Source organism: Microcaecilia unicolor, chromosome 4, assembly GCF_901765095.1.
Source record: "Microcaecilia unicolor chromosome 4, aMicUni1.1, whole genome shotgun sequence".
NCBI classification, from domain to species: Eukaryota; Metazoa; Chordata; class Amphibia; order Gymnophiona; family Siphonopidae; genus Microcaecilia; species Microcaecilia unicolor.
The window spans coordinates 71,552,331-71,571,206 of record NC_044034.1 but is presented as its reverse complement, the minus strand read 5'-3'; the positions used below and the strand labels follow the sequence as shown (position 1 = coordinate 71,571,206).

The following is an 18,876-nucleotide window of genomic DNA, read 5'->3' as shown; positions in this document are numbered from 1 at the left end:
AGTAATAGTTCTTCAGGCTCTAAAAGATCAAGTCTGTGAGGCAAGGAAAAACGAAGCGAAGCATATTAATTAACGCAGCAAAGGCTCAAGGCTTGATAACTATGCAACGTAATAATTGTGCTGCAAGAAGTCCAGCAGAGGGAGCAAGAAAACCTAAAGTGGTAGCATCAGACATTTACCAGTCTCTAGTTATTCCATTTACAATACAATATTAGGGTAACTTTCTTTTGCCATTAATTAGTTGGCAATTCAATAGCTTCAATCAAATTTAGAGTATCATGAATACTAGTGTTATCAATTAGCACGGAGTGACAGAACAGCAAATGTCCAAATTGACCACAGCTTTTATCTATGCATTTCCTGCATTAGTGATTGATAATCATGCAACTTTGCCATGCTGCTATAGAGAAAGCAAATGAATTTATATTATTTACTCAAGACTGGAAAAAAGGCAGGCAAGAAAAAGCCAGAGAGTCTTAAGTAAAACAAAGAAACAAACCCTTTGGGTATTTTGTCCTTTTTCATGCTTCCTGCCTGCTCCAGTTTCTTTGCGTCACTCATGAACTCTATGCCCATTTTCCTCCTCTCCCACTCTTCTCTTCTCGTTCTCACCTTCCTCACATTAACATGTTGGCTTCTGTTTGGATTCAGCTTGTGTTTCTCCCTCTGAAGCACAACAGGAATAAGTATATATATATATACACATACATATTGTGAAAAAGCCACAGACTAGTACCTTAAGTTTCAAAACACGAGCACCTGTCAAAAATAGGGAAACTCACATTACCAATGATGCTTTAACATCAAGCCCTCTACAATTTCCTTTACACCCCCAAATTTAGCAGCTGCGTATCTATTAATGCAAGCATGATAATAAGAAGGTGGGTGCATGTGAAAATTTTCAATTTAAGACAAACCTGGGTTTTTCAAACAGTTAATCTGAATATGTATGATCTGCTCTGATAACACCATACTGACCTGTTTCATATATACGTGACTCAAAGCAGAAAAATGGTAGTTAACTTTAGATTTCAAAAAAGCAGGCTGTATGACAGCAAGATTGCAAAACATTTTTGCTTCTGCTCCTCATTTAAATAAGTAAACGTTGCTTACCTGTAATTGTTCTCCAATAGCAGCAAATCAGTGAAGTCATAAACCCAGGCTCATGACTACATTATAGGGGCAATTGAATAACCTAGGGGCCCTTTTACTAAGCTGTGTAAGCGTCTTCGCGCGCCCAACACGCGCCAAAATGGAGTTACCGCCCAACTACCACGTGGCTCTTGTGGTAATTTCATTTTCAGTGCACGTCCAATATGCGCGTCTGAAAAATATTTTCAGGCATGCGCAACGGATGCACGCAGAGTGGCATTTGACACACGTAGGTCATTACCACCCAGATTCTTTTACTGCTAGGTCAATAGCTGGCGGTAAGGTCTCAGACACAAAATGGACGCGCAGCAATTTTGATTTTGCTGCATGTCCATTTTCGGCAAAAAAAAAAAAAAAGGATCAGCGTGCGCCCAAAACCCAAGCCTACCTTTGTAAAAGGACCCCTAATCGCTAACATTTATGCATATGTGTGTAAACATTTAGAATACTAGGATATACAGGTGCATGAGGGCACTTAACACACACATATGCTAGCATGGCAGCTAAGCGCTACTCTGTACCAACACGGATAATCTGCATAGTGTATAACTGCAAGGGGGTAGATACAGGAGCGAGCATGGGTGAGACATAGGCAGAGCTCCCACTACAAGCATAACTTACAGAATACTGTCTATTAATAAACAAACATAGGTGCATCAATATCAGTGTGAGGGATTCTATAGAATGATGCCAACAAAGACCGAGGACAAACGAAGGATTTTGACAGACAGATGCTGGCATTAAATCTTCCTGGTGTAGAGCACTATATTGCAACATCAGAGATTCACCAAGACCCCTGAGACAGGCCTTCCGGCCGAAACATGGCAGTGTCGGGTCGGTTTTTAAGTATCTTCAATAAAGACTTCTTTGTTATCCTCCTTGGATTTACCTCAGTCTTCTTTTTGTTTCTCACGTCCTCATGAGGTTTTTTTCCCCCTCCTTTTTGGTTGTACTGTACCAAGGGAGAAGTGACACAGGAAAGGTGGATCCAGCAGGGCATGGTCCAGGAAGTATAAAAGTCCGGGGCACAGCTAGGATAAGAAGGCCCAGAGGGAAGCAGTGATGCCCAACTGCACTTGCCTCCACCACCTGTGTATGAACTGCAACTGCTACAGTCAGGTAGGCAGAGTTCAACTTGGAACCTTGTAACTTTGGATTTCTGGCCCAAGAAAATTACACTGATAACTCTGGGGAACCAGGCCAGAGACCAGTAAAGTGTGCCGCTGTGCTGAGAGGCAGTAATGTATGCCGTGGCCCTGCAGGAGCAGTCAAAACCAAGAAGTAGGGGTGGACCAAGAAGTCTCGTCAGCCGAGGGTTGATTGAAGTAACTTTATTTGCACCAAACACGTGTATGTGACCCAGGAGCAGGCCATTGGAGAACCTTGTTTTCCTCTCCGCCACCTGTGAAAGGAACAGGACCCCTAGCCGACCCTTATAATAAATATTATTTCCCTGTATCTGCACCCATTGTGTGGCTCTAGTTTGTCTTGGCTTCAAGTCCGCCATTGTTCATGTTACCACAATTGGATTACATTAGTATTTGTAATGGAGCCTGAACTCTCTAAATGGAAGTGCACTGGGGCAGTCTACCTTTAATCTTTATATCCTACACGTTATCAGAGCTTATTAGAAAAGCTTTCACACGTGTGCTGGGGTTTTCATACCCCAGGATGAACCACCAGACATTTTAATGGCCAAGTTCCTTACAATGGCAAAGAATGATAAAGAAACAACTTTGGTGCTGAGAAGCTGCAGGGCATGTGGATTGGTGATTGACTGGTACATGACCAATTGTGCACTTATTCACTTATCATTATACCCTCAACTTCCAACTGCCAGGGCCAGAGAATGGATGTTGGAAACGAGGAGTAAGCACTTATTCAGACTGCTCAAGACTGGAGAAAATTCCAGCCTGATAGGTTTCATGAAGATGATTTTCATTAGAAGAAAAAACCACAATTGCATCAAATACAGCACTATGAGATTCACTGTAACAGAAAAGATCAATCCCCAGTGCTTTGATAGATCCAAATATATCTGTCACTTAAGGCCTGAAGTCTACAAATTCATTGTACTAAAAGTATTTGGGCTCCTTAGCTGTAAGTTCGTAGGTGAAGTAAAATTATTTTCTTTATAAAATTATTCTTAACTGTTGGAATCTGCTCTGTGGATAACAGTGAACGACAGGAGTCAAATGTAACTCAAAAGGAAATAGGACCTAGAAAACAGCCATGGAAACAGAATTTATTAAAAATTGGGGAGTGGATGAAAACAGAAAAGCTGGCTGAAATATGTATAGGATTGTCAACTGGATCCAGATTTGCCCGACAGGATTGATCTAGTCCTGTTTTTACAACAGGGCATAAATGGACCTGTAGTCATGCTTTTCCAACAGAATCCAATCGAGAAATCAGAACTACGAGTCCCTGCCAGGCTAACCTGGAGATAGCTGGCAACTCTAATGAACTGAAACAGATAGTACTACAGTCAAACATTAAGGTGAGGTGCCTTGGGGGAGTGTCCGTGAGTTAGCTACAGGATGGACGTGTGAAGAGGAAGATCCTAGACGGCATAATATTGTAAATATATCATCACACCAACAATATTGACCTTTACCAGCATTCACAAATTCAACAGTAGCTAAAGTGCTTGTTGTATGGCTGCAAAGACTAGAAAGCTAAAGGCAGCATTTAACATAAGCATGAGAAGCCCAAAGTAGAATCCCACTACACCAGTGAAGAAACCTCCAGGGCAGGTGAGTGATGCAGTTAACGATGCAAACGTAAATTGATTCAGTCACTACTCAAACACAGCAACGCTGGGGGCGAAAAACATGATTTCTGCTTTGAAAATAAGCTGAAAAATTCCAGGCCAGGTCAATGTATACGGAAGAGAAACTCAGTAGGCTTGAAAATAAGGTTGCAGCCCTGTCAATCCAGGCAAAGGTAATCAGCATGTTAAAGTGGCAGCTGGAAGAAGCCAACAACTGGAGCCACTGCAATAATTTACAGAGGGCCAGGATCTTAACTGCTCACTATCCCTTCCACCCATACCCTTTAAGAATGGGCTCATCAAATACCAATGTACTGGGAAATGAGGGCATGTCCCATGGTCTTTTATCATGAAAGCGCTGCAATACACGCATGCTGAAGAGATTCTGGGTGCACTCTGAGGGAAGAACCCAGTGCAGTGAAATGGTAACAAGCTATGTTTTTCACTGGATTATGCGCCTTCAACTACACACGAATGGAATGGATCTTGGAACTGCAGTTGACACTTAGGTCTCTAGATGCTCTTATCCCATGACTCTTAAAAGTTATTTAAACACAAGAGCTCAAGGGGATAATGCAGCTCAATCACTCTTTGAGCAGGGACTGTCTTTCTTCTATGTTTGTGCAGCGCTGCGTACGCCTTGTAGCGCTATAGAAATGCTAAATAGTAGTAGTAGTAGTAGCAGCATCTGTGTGAACCATGGAGAGTAGTTTGCTACCATGAGGCTTGTGACTGAGAGATTCCTTGCTGCAATCACAAGGCCTCTCACTGTCATCATGACTGTGAATTCTGCTGGTCAGAAGTACACAGTTTGTGATTGGTCCATATGTGTCACCTGGACCGAGAAGGATGACAATGTTGGACAAGAGAAAAAGAAAGATGGGAAGAAAAGAAGATTGCCTGGTGTGTAGTGCTCTCGCTGAGGAGCTAGAGATATTTTTTCTAAACACCTATGAACTGTGACTCCTTGTGCTAAGAGCTGGCAAGGTCAAATTCAGAAGCAGCTTCCTGGCTTGCCCCAAAATCTGTATAACCAGCTGCTCACAGAGCAGGGACTGTGGACTTTTTCCTGATCTACAAGGGCTCACAGAGTTACGTTACCTGCTAGAGCCAGAAGAAATCTGACTCTGCACATCACTTGGACTCTGGGACCTACAGGACCAAAAAGGGTGAGTGTTGCAGGGTTAGTTAGTTTTGGTTTCCTGCGACTGGCTGGTGATAACAGGACTTGTGGTTATGAGCCTAATACTGCTGCTGTTGGTAATCTTTTCTCAGGATATTATAGTTGTGTAATTACATATATAAAAATCTGTTGGTGTAATAATTAGTATATTTTGGTAAGGTACATAGTTTGGTAGCTTGCTTTGCACTTTGCCATATTGTTATTTTTATATCTATAATAAAATATTTCAATTTTGGCATTATTCCTTTCGTTGGTACAGTTTGTCAGTAGAGCCTAAGGGCCACATGAGGTACTGATCATATCCTTAGCAAACGAGTCCAGAATAGTTACTGCATAAGTGATTTTCTGCCACCTAAGTAACTTACTCTACAGGACAACATTAAGGAATACTGATCAGATAATACTTTTCTTCAAATTTGTCATATAGCAATGAAGTGACCTATAAAAGGAACTTAATGTAAAATAATAAATAAATAAATAGTGGAGTTTTATTTCACATTATGCAAATCCTGTTAAGGGTAAAGCATTAAGCCAAGAATATCACCAAGGAAGATTACACCAATATCATCGAATAAATATAAACATAAGTCATTCTAGTATCAAATTCTGCACACATAATAGTAAGTAAGAAACTTGATTAGTTGCCATTAATTCCAATGATTTGAACACATTTTAAATCAAAGCAAAGATGGTACATAAATGCTTTACAATCAAATTGAAATGGGTTTGCTTCATGAGAAGTTAAAATTACGTAATATATCAAATTTATTTAAGTGATATTTTACCAACAGATACAAACTGCAGGGAAAATGCAACAAGCCTGCAACTTTGTTTAATGTCACAATTTTAACACAGAGCATCTTTTGTCCAAGGAATTACGGGGCCCTTTTACTGAAATGTACTAAAATCTGAGCTTAATAGGCTGTAGCACAAGATTTTACCAGGCACTAAGCCCACATTTAACATAGCACCTTTTGGAGGCATTTCCTCTATTTTTTTTTAATTGGAGGTTATGTATGCATTATTGTAACCATTAGCATGCAATACTTGCAGGACATTAACACAGGACCACTTTCTGCCTCCTAAGTGTTCCTGTGATAAATTTGCGTTAGTCGGAGAGATGGAATGAGGTACAAATGACAAATCCAAGTGGGTAAAACAGTAGTACACTTTATTGCAAGGACTCGACATGGCCGTGTTTCAGCAATGACACCTGCATCAGGAGTCCATCAACCTGATAATCTATGGAGTGGCACCATTCCTGCCTTTCATTTTCCCTCAGAAGCTCATAAGTACATAAGTAATGCCATACTGGGAAAAGACCAAGGGTCCATCGAGCCCAGCATCTTGTCCACGACAGCGGCCAATCCAGGCCAAGGGCACCTGGCAAGCTTCCCAAACGTACAAACATTCTATACATGTTATTCCTGGGATTTTGGATTTTTCCAAGTCCGTTTAGTAGCGGTTTATGGACTTGTCCTTTAGGAAACCGTCCAACCCCTTTTAAAACTCTGCTAAGCTAACCGCCTTCACCACATTTTCCGGCAATGAATTCCAGAGTTTAATTACACGTTGGGTGAAGAAACATTTTCTCCGATTTGTTTTAAATTTACTACACTGTAGTTTAATTGCATGCCCTCTTGTCCTAGTATTTTTGGAAAGCGTGAACAGACGCTTCACATCCACCTGTTCCACTCCACTCATTATTTTATATACCTCTATCATGTCTCCCCTCAGCCGTCTCTTCTCCAAGCTGAATAGCCCTAGCCTCCTTAGTCTTTCTTCATAGGGAAGTCGTCCCATCCCCGCTATCATTTTAGTCGCCCTTCGCTGCACCTTTTCCAATTCTACTATATCTTTCTTGAGATGCTCAGTGGTTGCTTTTTGCTGACGGAAGGGAGTAAAGGCATTAGCCAGTTAGTATATGCTAAGTATAACAGGCTAGCTGGCAAATGCTTCCATACCCACTGTCCACCCATGCCAGGCCCCACCTCAGAGAAAAATTCAGAAAAATACAATAAAGTGTGGTTTAATGTGCAATAACAAGCAAACTGCCACACAACCCCTTTAGAGTGTTTGTGTAGCAGTCTGTTACCATGTCCTAACTGCCACATTAACTTGTTAATACAGTTTAGTAAAAGGGTCCGTACATTTTTTGCTAATTTGGGGAAGGAAAAATAAAATGCGTGAGCAACGCTTCTGCAAACACACCTTGCAAGTTTTGGTGCAGAAGCCTTAAGAACGAGATAAATGCTACACTGTACTTTGTGCCTTCAGTATTGTTTGCAAAAAAAAAAGGAAGAACTTAAATTGGGGAAAAAAAATACTCAAAATTATGCAGGTAAACTCACTGAGGGGCCCTTTTACTAAGCCACAGCAAAAAGTGGCCTGCGGCAGTGCTAGCACGCCTTTTGGGTGCGTGCTGACAGTTTTTGCCGCATCCTGGAAAAATTGCCTTTTTTTTTAAGGGACTAGAAAATGGATGTGCGGCAAAATAAAAACCAGCGCGCATCCATTTGCGACCCGAGACCATACAGCCACCCAACTCAGCAGTAAGGTCTCACGTGCTACACGGGTGGTACACATGCAGCACACGTCCATTGCCATTTACCGCCGGGTAAGTGCCATGCAGTAGAAAATATTTTCTACCACGTGTTTTTGGAACGTGCCAAATTCATAATTACCACCTGGGGCACATGGTAGCCGGGCGGTAATGCTGATTTGGCACATACTGGATGCGCGTAGGCCTTTATGCGACTTTGTAAAAGGGGCCCTCAATATTTTGTTTTTTTTCTTATTTTGCCTAAAATTTATATATGGCCTGAGGCATTTATTGTGGGCATTTTTTAAAGCTAGTTGCTTAAGATCCTCACAGTATAACTGAAATCCTATCAAATAGAAGAGAGCTTTACTGGACACACACCTAGTATCTGGGGACAGTGATCCCTCGGAAGATGCTCCATGGTACACATTTTGTGACAACCTGTTGTCAGGTCTAAGTTCTTTGTCATATGCCATCATATTCCACTCCTGGCGCCTGTTCCTGGCTTTTCTAACTTTTTTCACTTCTCGTGTTGTGCCATCTATACGCTTTTGTTCCTGATGTGCAAAGAAAAGAGAAAGTATGCCAACAGACACAGGAAAGGAAACAAGCGAGTTAAAATGCGGTTAGTAGTATAAAGCAAAAGCAGATTCACAAAGGGAAGCTATACCTATCCATAGTGCCTTTACTGTTTAAAATAAAAGGCCTTCAAACATCTAAAAATATGATCAAATCTAATCTTTCAGTTGGCTTAAGAGTTCCTTAAAATGGCAATAATCTAGAAACATACCTAATATTCCATACTGAGAAACAAACATGGATAATAAACTACATTTTGTACAAATATTTTCATATCATGTATGTGGATCAATCTCATGAGCAAAACATGGCTGTCAAACAAAAAATTGCTTCTCAGACTGTAAATTTTATTAAGTTATTTTTCTATAGCATTCTATAAGAAATTGCCTTTTGTCTTAGACTATAATTGTGTACATTGTAAAAGACAAAAAACATTTCCATACAATAAAACTTCAAACAATATTCTTTCAAGAGTTTTGGTAGTATGCTAACTGCAAGATAGACACCAACATAGCAAACATTTTAACAATGATATGAGTGACAATTCTTTATAAGCCCTTTAATATCAGGTGGGTCAATACCGATAGCTATTAAAATTTTGCTGAGAAAACAGATAAATGTTGAGTTGCTACATGGCCAAAATGTAGTCTAGGGGTGGCTCCTAAAATTACATGGAAAGCAGCAACATACAGTTGCTACTCATTTAATTTATGCAGCTAAGTCTAAATGTACAAATAGTAGATCTAACTTTATGTGCAGAAAAAAAGCTACTACTCAAAGATGCAGAATTTTGACACAGAATCACTTAGAACTACTACTACAATAATTATCTTCCTTTACTCAGTCTCTTGTCCTCCAGCTTGTCCCCATCAGCTACTCTTCCATTCAAACAGTCTCCCCTTCAGGACCATCATCCCCAGCTTCTCCTTTCATCCAACAGCTTCTGCCACTCACCCTCTCTCTCTTTCTTCTGCCCAGCTAGGATTTTCTCTCCTACCCCCTCCAGCTCCTCTCTTTTTTTCTCAGCCTTCTATATCTTTTTCAGTTTCTGCCCCCTATCCCTCTTTCCAGTCTCTCTCAATTTCTTTTGTACTCCCTCCCCCTTCTAGCCACCCCTCTCTCTTTCTGCATTGGTCAATGTCACTACCACTGCTTTCTTAGCAGTCCTTGTGGGCTGATATCACCCCAGTTACCCCCTTCATGGCCCATACAAGCCAATATGACGCCTGATAAACACCTTCCTCATTCGACCATAACATAACCTTGTACTTGTTTCTCAACCAGACTTGGCGAACACCTTTACGGTACTATGTAAGCCACATTGAGCCTGCAAATAGGTGGGAAAATGTGGGGTACAAATGTAACAAATAAATAAATAAAATTACTCCTGTGCACTGCTGTCAAGCAGCTTTTCCATTCTCTCACACTTGTGCTACCCTCACTCTCCCCCTCCCCCTTTCCACCCCTTTAAACCACACCTCCACCTCTCCCCCCCTGTTGTCACCATATCATTTCTTCTCCATCCCTTCACCACACTCACTCTCCTTTCCCAGCCTGTCCTCCACCCTTCTCTGTCTTTCAGCTCTACCTCCTCTCTGATCTCCACCCAGTGGCGTTCCTGGGGGGGCTGGCACCCGGGGCGGATCGCCGATGCACCCCGCCCCCGGGTGCCGCACCCCCCGATGCAGCGCGGACCCCCCCGGCTTAAGGACACCCCCCCCCCGCCGGGTGCCGCACGCGCCTGTCCTCCGTTGTTCCATGCTTCTTCTCTGCCCTGGATCAGGAAGTAACCTGTTCCAGGGCAGAGAAGCAGCATGGAACAACGGAGGACAGGCGCGCGCGCGCGCGGGCCCCCCCCCCCCCAGCGGCGTGCACCCGGGGCAGACCGCCACTGTCTCCACCCACTGTATCTTCTACTTTTGCCTACTACCCTTTTGCCTCTCCCATCCTCTAGCCAGTATCAGTATTCCAACTAACCCCCTTTGCTTTTTCCCTTCCCATACTACACTTCTCTCTCAATACCCTCACCCCCATTCAGCTAATCCACAAGCCTCAATCAACAAAAAGAAAGGCTACCCTTCATCCCTTCCGCTACCTGTGACCCTCTGCATCTCCTCCTCTCTAGGGCTCAGTAGCTCTTCAATCGCAGTTCATTTCATTTTTGGCTTAGAATCAAGGCACTACAATGTTAACCTGGAGCACAAGTTCCATGTGCTCTGTCCTAATGATTATGCTGGCAGAGACCAGAAATTGAGTAGGTGATGCAGTCAAGCTGCTGACTGAGCCATTGACACAAATTAAGGGGGAAGTTATCAAGATGCATTAGGGCCTTAAATTGTGTTATCTGCCCTTTAACACAACTTAAAGGGCTCTAATGCAGCTTGTCTAGCTCTAACACAGTGATATTTAGGTCACTGTGTGTTACACAGTAATGAGATGCAAAACATACAAATGCATGTAAAACTGCTCATTACAATATAAAAACCATAACATGACTTGCAAGTCATGTTGTGGCCATAAAATCACAGTAGAATAACCCCAGCCAAAAGCTAGAGAGCTATTTTACCATGCTGGGAGCATTGAGCCTCAAGGCATGGCCCGATGCTCCCAGACCACAGCATGCAGGGTCCATGTTACACCTCACCCATACCCCACAAAAGGGCCTACCAGTAGTTTCCCTGGTGATCTTGCGGTCTTTGGGCAGTAGTGATCCCCAGTTGCTCCTGCCTTGGTCGGTGCTAGCTCCAAAATGGTGCATCTAGCGGTGCCCTCACATTCCTAACACTAAGGGTCATGTCTTGTGCTACTAACACTAGACAGGTGGAGGCTCCATCGGGAGCTCCTGGGCTGCTGGAATAATGCTGCTTGCAAGGTGGCTTGGCTGCTTGCATGGTGGCTCACAAGCAGCGTAATTCCTTTACCACGGCAGTCAGCAACCTACGGGACTGTAATAACATAAGTTTGGTGACTCCCGTGGTAAATCAAGGTGCGGTAAAAGCTCACCTTTAACTGCACCATGGTAACTTTCTCCCTCAGTGTCCTAGCGTCTGCACTTGGAGCATATTTCCATGCACATACTGAAGCGGCAAAAATTCCCTGGGAATTTATAATCACAACTCAGTAACAAATGCAGCTAAAATAACTCAAAAGTAGAACACGCCTCTCCTACATTAGGCCCAGTACATGAAGAAAGCTTCCAAAATCAAAGTAGTTGCTCCATGAAAAATCTTATCAGAAGATGAACTGAAATCCCAACAAATGGCATATTAACTAGAAAGATTTGATAATAAAGTCTTGGTTATTATAAAATGTATTAGTTAAGGTGACTAAAACATGAGGCATGGCAAGGTCAGAGCAAATAGGAAATTCTGTTTCTTTGGGAGCACAACTGTTTTACATACACTTTTCTCCAACTGTAGAATTTAGAAATAAGGGAAACCAAATGCTAAGCGTAATCAGAGATGACAATAAGAACTCTACAACTGATGTTATAATCTGCCTATGGCCAAACAACCTGCCCCATAACAGCATGCTGGTAGCACAGAGATTTTCAAAAGTTGGGGGAGTGGGCTAAAGTCCATGGTAAAGACTGTAGCTTTTTCAGAAATATTACCTGCCTATGAAAAAGGAAAGAATAGGTATGTCAAGAAACATCTAGCCACTCGCCTGGGGTTACCCCGCAGCCACTTAGAGGGTCTACCTACAGCATAGCTCAGGTCCATCTGAACCTGCCACTCGGGCTCTACACTAGCACCCTCCTCCCACCGACTACGTCACAACTGCCTCTGGGTGAGTATCCCACGCTCAATTTAGCCCCAGTGATTTCTAGGTTATTGGAGCCATACTCCAGTAGTCCCACAGTTCCCAGAAAGAACTCAAAGAACCACCAAGATTTTTTTTCAGTCCAGACAGGCAGAACGAACAAAAATGTGTTTATTCTCAGAACTTGGAACAGTGGACAAAAAAAAAAAATATGTGAAACAGCAAAACAGTAACTGAAAAACGGATCAATTGGAAAACTAACTAAACATTTGCATACTTCCTGGAAAGGACCTGGGGAGATCAGGGCATATATCTGTTCACAGAGCTTCAGCAAAGAGATCTTCCTCTCTCTTCTCCCAGGCTGAAACTGAAGCAACAGCCAGCATCTGCTGGGTAATTTCAAACTCCAGGCCAGTCAGAGCCCAGAGCAGTTAAGTTTCAAATAAAAACGGGTTACATCACAACAGGCACTTCCTATTATCTGTATGCCAACTAAAAAAAAGAGAATTCGGTCCTCTGTAACAGCTTTAAGCATAAACATGCATCATCTGCTGGCCAAACAGGAGAAATATACTTCAGACTAGAGAATGACATGGGGACAAAGTCTGTCCCAATCCCCGCCTCTTCCCTATGGGTTCTGTCTCTGTCCCCACCCCCACCCCCGCAGGTTCTGTCTCTGTCCCATCCTCACAGGCCCGGTCTCCATCCCCGTAGGCTCTGCCCTCATCTGCAGAAGCCTCGAACACTTATGATTTTATATTTGTCTTTTAATTAAAGTATAAAAAGGGACAATATGCTGTGATACTGTTGCTTATAAATCACAAACAGAAAACAATATTAGCAACAAGCAACTATAATAACCCTCCCACCACCACCCTTTCAACAATAGTTGACTTACACAACCCCAAGAAATCCTAATCCACCCTGTTAAAATGTCCAGGTGTACAAAATTCAACCCATTCTGTATGCTCTAACGGGTGAGAAATATGCCCTGTTATGATTTTTTAATCTGTGGATGAATAAGTCATTAACAGTCTCAGGATTCAGTCTAGCTCTCCTGTCTTCCATAGTCCTTCCTGCAATAGAAGACGTCTTCTTAGATGATGTGCTGGTAACAGGAAACTACAGGATCCCCCATACAAATTTTACCAGTTGTGGCCAGCAAGTTTGCTTGTTTTTCCAAAAAAATCAAAATATCATCACTTGTATCACTCAAACATAAACAACAGTCCAGTTCATTAACGGGCTTCAAAGTAGAAAGTAACTCTGTCCCCATCCCTGCGGTTACTGCGGATCCCCGTCCCCATGTCATTCTCAACTTCAGACATATTTAAGACAGGAAAATATCCAATACATTTTACAGGCTTAAAACGCACTGTTTCTTCACAAGGTACATCATTCAACTTTATTAAGTAGTCCAAACTCTGGTGCAAGCAACATTTTAGATATTTTGGAGGTTGGGACAATACGTGAAAAAAACAAAAGGGTATACTGTCATTATGGCCTACAACTTTCTGTGGCAAAAGGATCTTGACAATTCAGACAAATATATCACTAGGTATTTGGTTAGGGGATAGGGGAAGCACATTGAACTGGATGAGTTTGGGATGTCATCCACAGCAAAAAGCATGACAGTAGGAGGGAAAAATAATAAAATAAACTATCTTAGCAATTCACGTCACAACAAAAAAGTAGAAAATAAGACTACACGTAAATTTACAAAACCAACAACAAATAGATGGAAAGCAATAAGCACAAATATCTAAGCAACAAAATGTTCTGGATCTGCAATTTCCAAATCTGACCCAATTTATCGAAGCTTCTCAAGATGTTACAGTCACCAGGGCAACCTTGGTGGTCTTTACTTGGTAAAGTACTAGCTCTTGGTGAAACTTTCTTTTGAAAATCTACATGAAAATATAAAATTACCTACCAAGGAGCTAAATATGTTTATAATGAATCTTCTCAGCTAGAATCCTTTTTGATGAATAAGTAGCTAACGATATCTTGTTTGACTTATTTTATGTTTGGATGGCTATGGGGGAAGAGGGAATTAGCACTCTCTAACAAAGGTTTATGAGTCTCATTCTACATTAGACCACTGTGATGTGGTTATATTGAATTTGTTTTTCCTTCCATTTATGGATAGGAATGTTGTTGACTTTATATGTAATGTGATTTTCTTGTATAAAAGCTTATAAAAATTGAATATAAAAGTTAAAAAAATAGGGAAAAGTTTGCCTTTTGCAATTGACAAGGTTTGCAACAGAATGGACACTCCAAAGGGAGTAAACAAGTTGAAGACTGATCTAGAAAAATTAGAATGGCCTAATGCTTAGCTGTTAAGCTTTAATACGAAGTGCAGAAAGATGCACTTGGGAGTGCAGAAATCCAAAAGGAGCATATATATATATATATATATATATATATATATATATATATATATATTAGGATTTGTTTACCGCCTTTTTGAAGGAATTCATTCAAGGCGGTGTACCGCAAGAATAAATCAAACATAAGCAATAGACAATTACAGCAGCAAAAAATATTCAAACAAAGTATGGCATAGTATGCTACATTATAATGCCAATACAATACAAATAAGGGGGGGGGCAACCTGCATGAAGCTACAGTTACAAAGCTAACCACAGGTAGGCATGCTGGTCTTTAAATTTCTATGTTACTGTGTTATTAAGCACTATAGCATTAGATCTCCACATTAGTTGAGAAAGTACCACTCTAAAAGCAGAATTTCTATATCAAAATAAAGGCTTGCTAATGCTGCCATTCAAAATCCACATTATCAGATGACACAAAAGTCCTTGGTCCTTAGGTATATACTGCAAAGAAATCCTAGTCTTCAAAGTGCTTGTGATAAACATAAAATTTCTCATCTCTGAAACATTCTCTTTTTAGGAAATACATGCAAATCCCATCTCTAAAGAAGTTATCCATTTTGAGTTTAAATCTCTGCCTTGCAAGGGTTAATTGGCCTCACTAAGACTATCTTAAAAATGACAGTTTTGGCTATTTGCATTACACGAACCACAGACATAGCCCAGAGAAAATGTGATTTTTAAAAAAGGTATTTTCCAGAAAGTATTTTCCAAAGTAAAGTTTACAAATGTTATTATCCCTGTGAAGCAGCATCTGAAGATAACTGGCCAACATGACATTGCCCAGCAGGGAACAACTTCTCTGTTCCCACACTGAAATAAGTCTAAAAGGCATAGATATTCTAAAGATGGCTTATAATATCTGTCATGTAGAACACAGAAAGGAGTATAAACTGTGCCCACTGATTATTTTGATACAATCTAATCAGGGCTGGCTCAAAGGACTGTTGCACCCTGAGCCAGCTGTTGCCCCTCTTCCCCAGCAATCTGGTATTGCTCTCTCCAATCTCCCCTCCCTCGCCTGTGATGCAATTTATAGACCAGGTGAGGTACTGCTCAGGGCACTGGTGATAAAGGGTGCCAAAATCCTAGTCCAGCATCTATCCCTCTAGGAGTTTAAAGGTAGACCAGACTGGGATTTTGGCGCCCTTTATCACTGGCGCTCTGAACCAGTTTCTTACCTGGTCCATAGGTTGATCTGACCCTGAATCTGATGATAAAGACAAGTCGCAAAGAACACAAACTAGCAAGAAAGGCTCAATCACCAGGTAAGCCCACCATATGTGGTAGAAATAACCCCTCCTTGGTATCCACTCCAGTACACACCAGATGATACTGACCCCAGTCTTTGTGGGCTACCTGGAATTTTATATCAATCGTATAAAATTTTGTATCCATTTTCTTTCATGATTATACAAAAATAATTCTAGATAAATCTGTTGTATTACTGGATGCAAAACGTTAGTAAACATAGACGTAAGTAACTAAGTGGCACTAGGTGCGTGCTATCATTTTTAACGCGTGTAAATGGTTTATGTGCATTAAACGCTAACACGCCTTACATTTACAGGAGTATTAAAAATGCTAACGCACCTTAGTAAACATACTCCTTAGTTATTTATTTTATTAGTGGATTTGATAGGCTGCACTATCATTAAGGACATCAAGGTGGTGTACACACATAAGTGTGTCTGTAGACAACTATAAACTACCTACCGAACATCAAAGGACAAGAACAAAGAAACAGGAGGTGTGTGTGGGGGGGATGCATAGTACAACAATTATTTATGACAGACATAAAAAATAAACTAGAGGCAGTAGGAATACATGAGGCGTGGCAGATCGCGAGGGTATACACAGCAGAAAATCAGGACGAGATGGATAAGCTCGTTGAAATAACCAGGTCTTGATCAGATTTAAAATGAATAAAAGATGGGTTAGACAGTAAAGGTTCTGGCAACTGGTTCCATAAAGTGGGGGCAAGATAACTAAATGGATATCACAAAGTGTGAGCAGGCAGACCACCCTGTAAGGTGGGATCACTAGTAGGGTCCAAGGAGGATAATATGGAGTAAGCCTTTTAGCTAAGTAGGGGGGTTAACCCTTGAAATAAGCTTTGTGAGTAGATAGAAGTATCTTATTCTGGATTCTACTAGCAACCAGCAGCCAGTGTGATTTTACCAATAAAGGGGTCACACGATCAAACTGCTATGCATCATAAATCAAACGGACTGCCATGTTTTGAAGGAGTTGCAGGCATCTGAGGTCACAGTTCAGCACATCAGCCAAAATGCAGTTACAGTAATTGATTCATGTAAGAACCAGAGAGGTTGTTAATGTCTTGAGGGCAGGAGCATCAATATATCCCAGCAAGTTTACCTACAGTTGTTTTGAACTTTTTCATAGGATTTTATTCCTCTTCCATTTTCAATATGTTTTTGATAAGACCCTTGTTTACTAGAGAGGTAATAACTAGCTTTTCAAATGCACGCAGCATCTGGCATATTTGTAATCACCTCAGTTCTCACTAAGTAGGCCCTCTGGTTGCAAATAATGAATATGGGTACACAGTTAAGATCAGTTCTCTCTTCAATTTGAGGGGAAAAGAAAAGAAAATTATCTTCACCATACAAATAGCTAACTTGCAAATCTAATACTGCAAGCATTAGAGGGCAACCAAAACAGGATTTTTTCAAATTTGGTCAAAAACGGCCAGCACCCCCCCCCCCCCCCCACACACACCAAACAAATGTGGGCCTCATTCCAGCCCCTCCTCCCCAACACATTCTGGCCTTATTCTGCACCCCCTGAACAAAAATGGGCCCTCAGACATAAGGCCCCCCCCCCCTCAGCCTACCTTATATAACCTGGTGATCCAGCAGCCTCATTGGGACAGGAGCTATTCTAAGTCACTATTCATACCTCCTCCAGAGTCAAAATGTTTGCTGCAACATCCTGCAGCAGCCTTCCGAGACTGCTGTGGGAGGCCGCGGCAGCCATTTTGAGATTGGAACCAGAACACGCAGGGGTGATCCAAGTTGTTCTTGCCCATTCCGATTCCAATCTCAAAATGGAATCCGCAACATCTTGCAACAATCTCACAAGGCTGCTATGTGAAATCACAATAGCCATTTTTACTGCAGAGCTGGCATTCGCCTACCACGACAAGGCCACTAGACCTTCGGTGTTTGTAAGGTAGGCTCAGAGACAGGAGGTTTAAGTTTCAGCTATAAATACACTGGCATTTTCAGCTGAAACCAAAACAAGGCTGAATTTGAATTTTGGGCCAGTTTCTGTGCCACAAAGCTAAAACCAAAACCAAAATTCAGCCAGCTTCTAACAAGTGTTAAAAAAAAAAAAAAAAAAGAGTTGGCAACTCTGTTCTAAAATGTGTGTCCCAAATGTATTTAATATTTTCTAGGGCTTAATTCTTCAGTGAGAAATTTAACTTGGGAAGCTGTTAAAGCTAATTAGATATTATAAACTACCAAATTCTTTTTTAAAGTGAAGTCAGATAAATTATTGGTAAAAAAAAAAAAAAAAGAGCAATCATGGGTATTGCAGTGATGCTCACCAATGATGAGCTAGCTGTCTGTGGCAAAAATACTGGTCTTCAGACATGCAGAATATATTTCTTAATATTCTTTTATTTAATTCAGTTACAATGGCTGTTTATATCAGTAGCATCACCATTTCAGATATGGCATTAATGAGCAGAAGCAAAAAGTCTATAGGAAATGCAAAGCAAATTTAAAGCCTTGTTTAAGGCAAGCAATTCTGAACAATCTACACAAAAATGTACAATTTAACTTGGAACTGTAAACAGGAAAGCCCTAGGGCCCTGTTTACTAAGGTGTGCTATCATTATTAGTGTGCGCTAAAATTTAGTGCATGCTAACGCTAGAGACAACTTATGGGGGTGTCCAGTGCATTTTTTTCTAGCAAAAAAGGTGCCGGTACTCAAATTCTAGACCACTCTTCACACAATAGCCAGGTCTCCTGCAACCAGTCAAAGAATCTATGACAAGGCAGAATTGTTGTGTAGAGCCTGAGCTCTTTCATTAAAACTTGGGATCCATGGGTCAATTTTAGCAGACAATGGAAATGGTGCCGGTACTCAGTACCCCCTCAAAAAAAGCCCTGGGGGTGTCTAACATTAGTATGCACTAAAAACGCTAGCGTCTACAGTGTGGCTTACTAAACAGGGCCCCCGGTTTTTAAAAAGATTTAAATCAAAGTTTTAATCAACACATTACCTGAAGTTCATTAACTAACTACCTAACTAACTTTTTATCGTGGAGATATTTCTGAGTATATCATTTTTGTAAGCATATGTTCTTTTCTGCATGTAATGGGTACACAGTATTTCATTTAAGTTTAGCAAAAACTGTAAAATGTCCTGTGGTTACTTAGGTGCATAAATGACCTCTTAAAGCAGGAAGCACAGAATCGGAGAGGTTGATGCAAAACAGAAACTTTTTTGAAGCAG

At 41.2% G+C, this 18,876-nt stretch overlaps 1 protein-coding gene across 5 annotated transcripts in view; it reads right to left on the bottom strand.

Annotated features, from left to right (window-relative positions):
* The window catches only part of WASF3 (WASP family member 3), a 130,135-nt gene that overhangs the window by 9,056 nt on the left and 102,203 nt on the right, over nt 1-18,876 (bottom strand). For 4 of the 5 annotated variants that reach the window (XM_030200324.1, XM_030200325.1, XM_030200326.1 and 1 more), the window contains one exon: nt 8,032-8,207. In XM_030200324.1, coding sequence (XP_030056184.1) covers nt 8,032-8,207 — 176 coding nt within the window. Of the gene's footprint in view, nt 1-499; nt 667-8,031; nt 8,208-18,876 lie in introns of all 5 variants that reach the window. The other variant, XM_030200329.1, reaches the window with a different exon arrangement.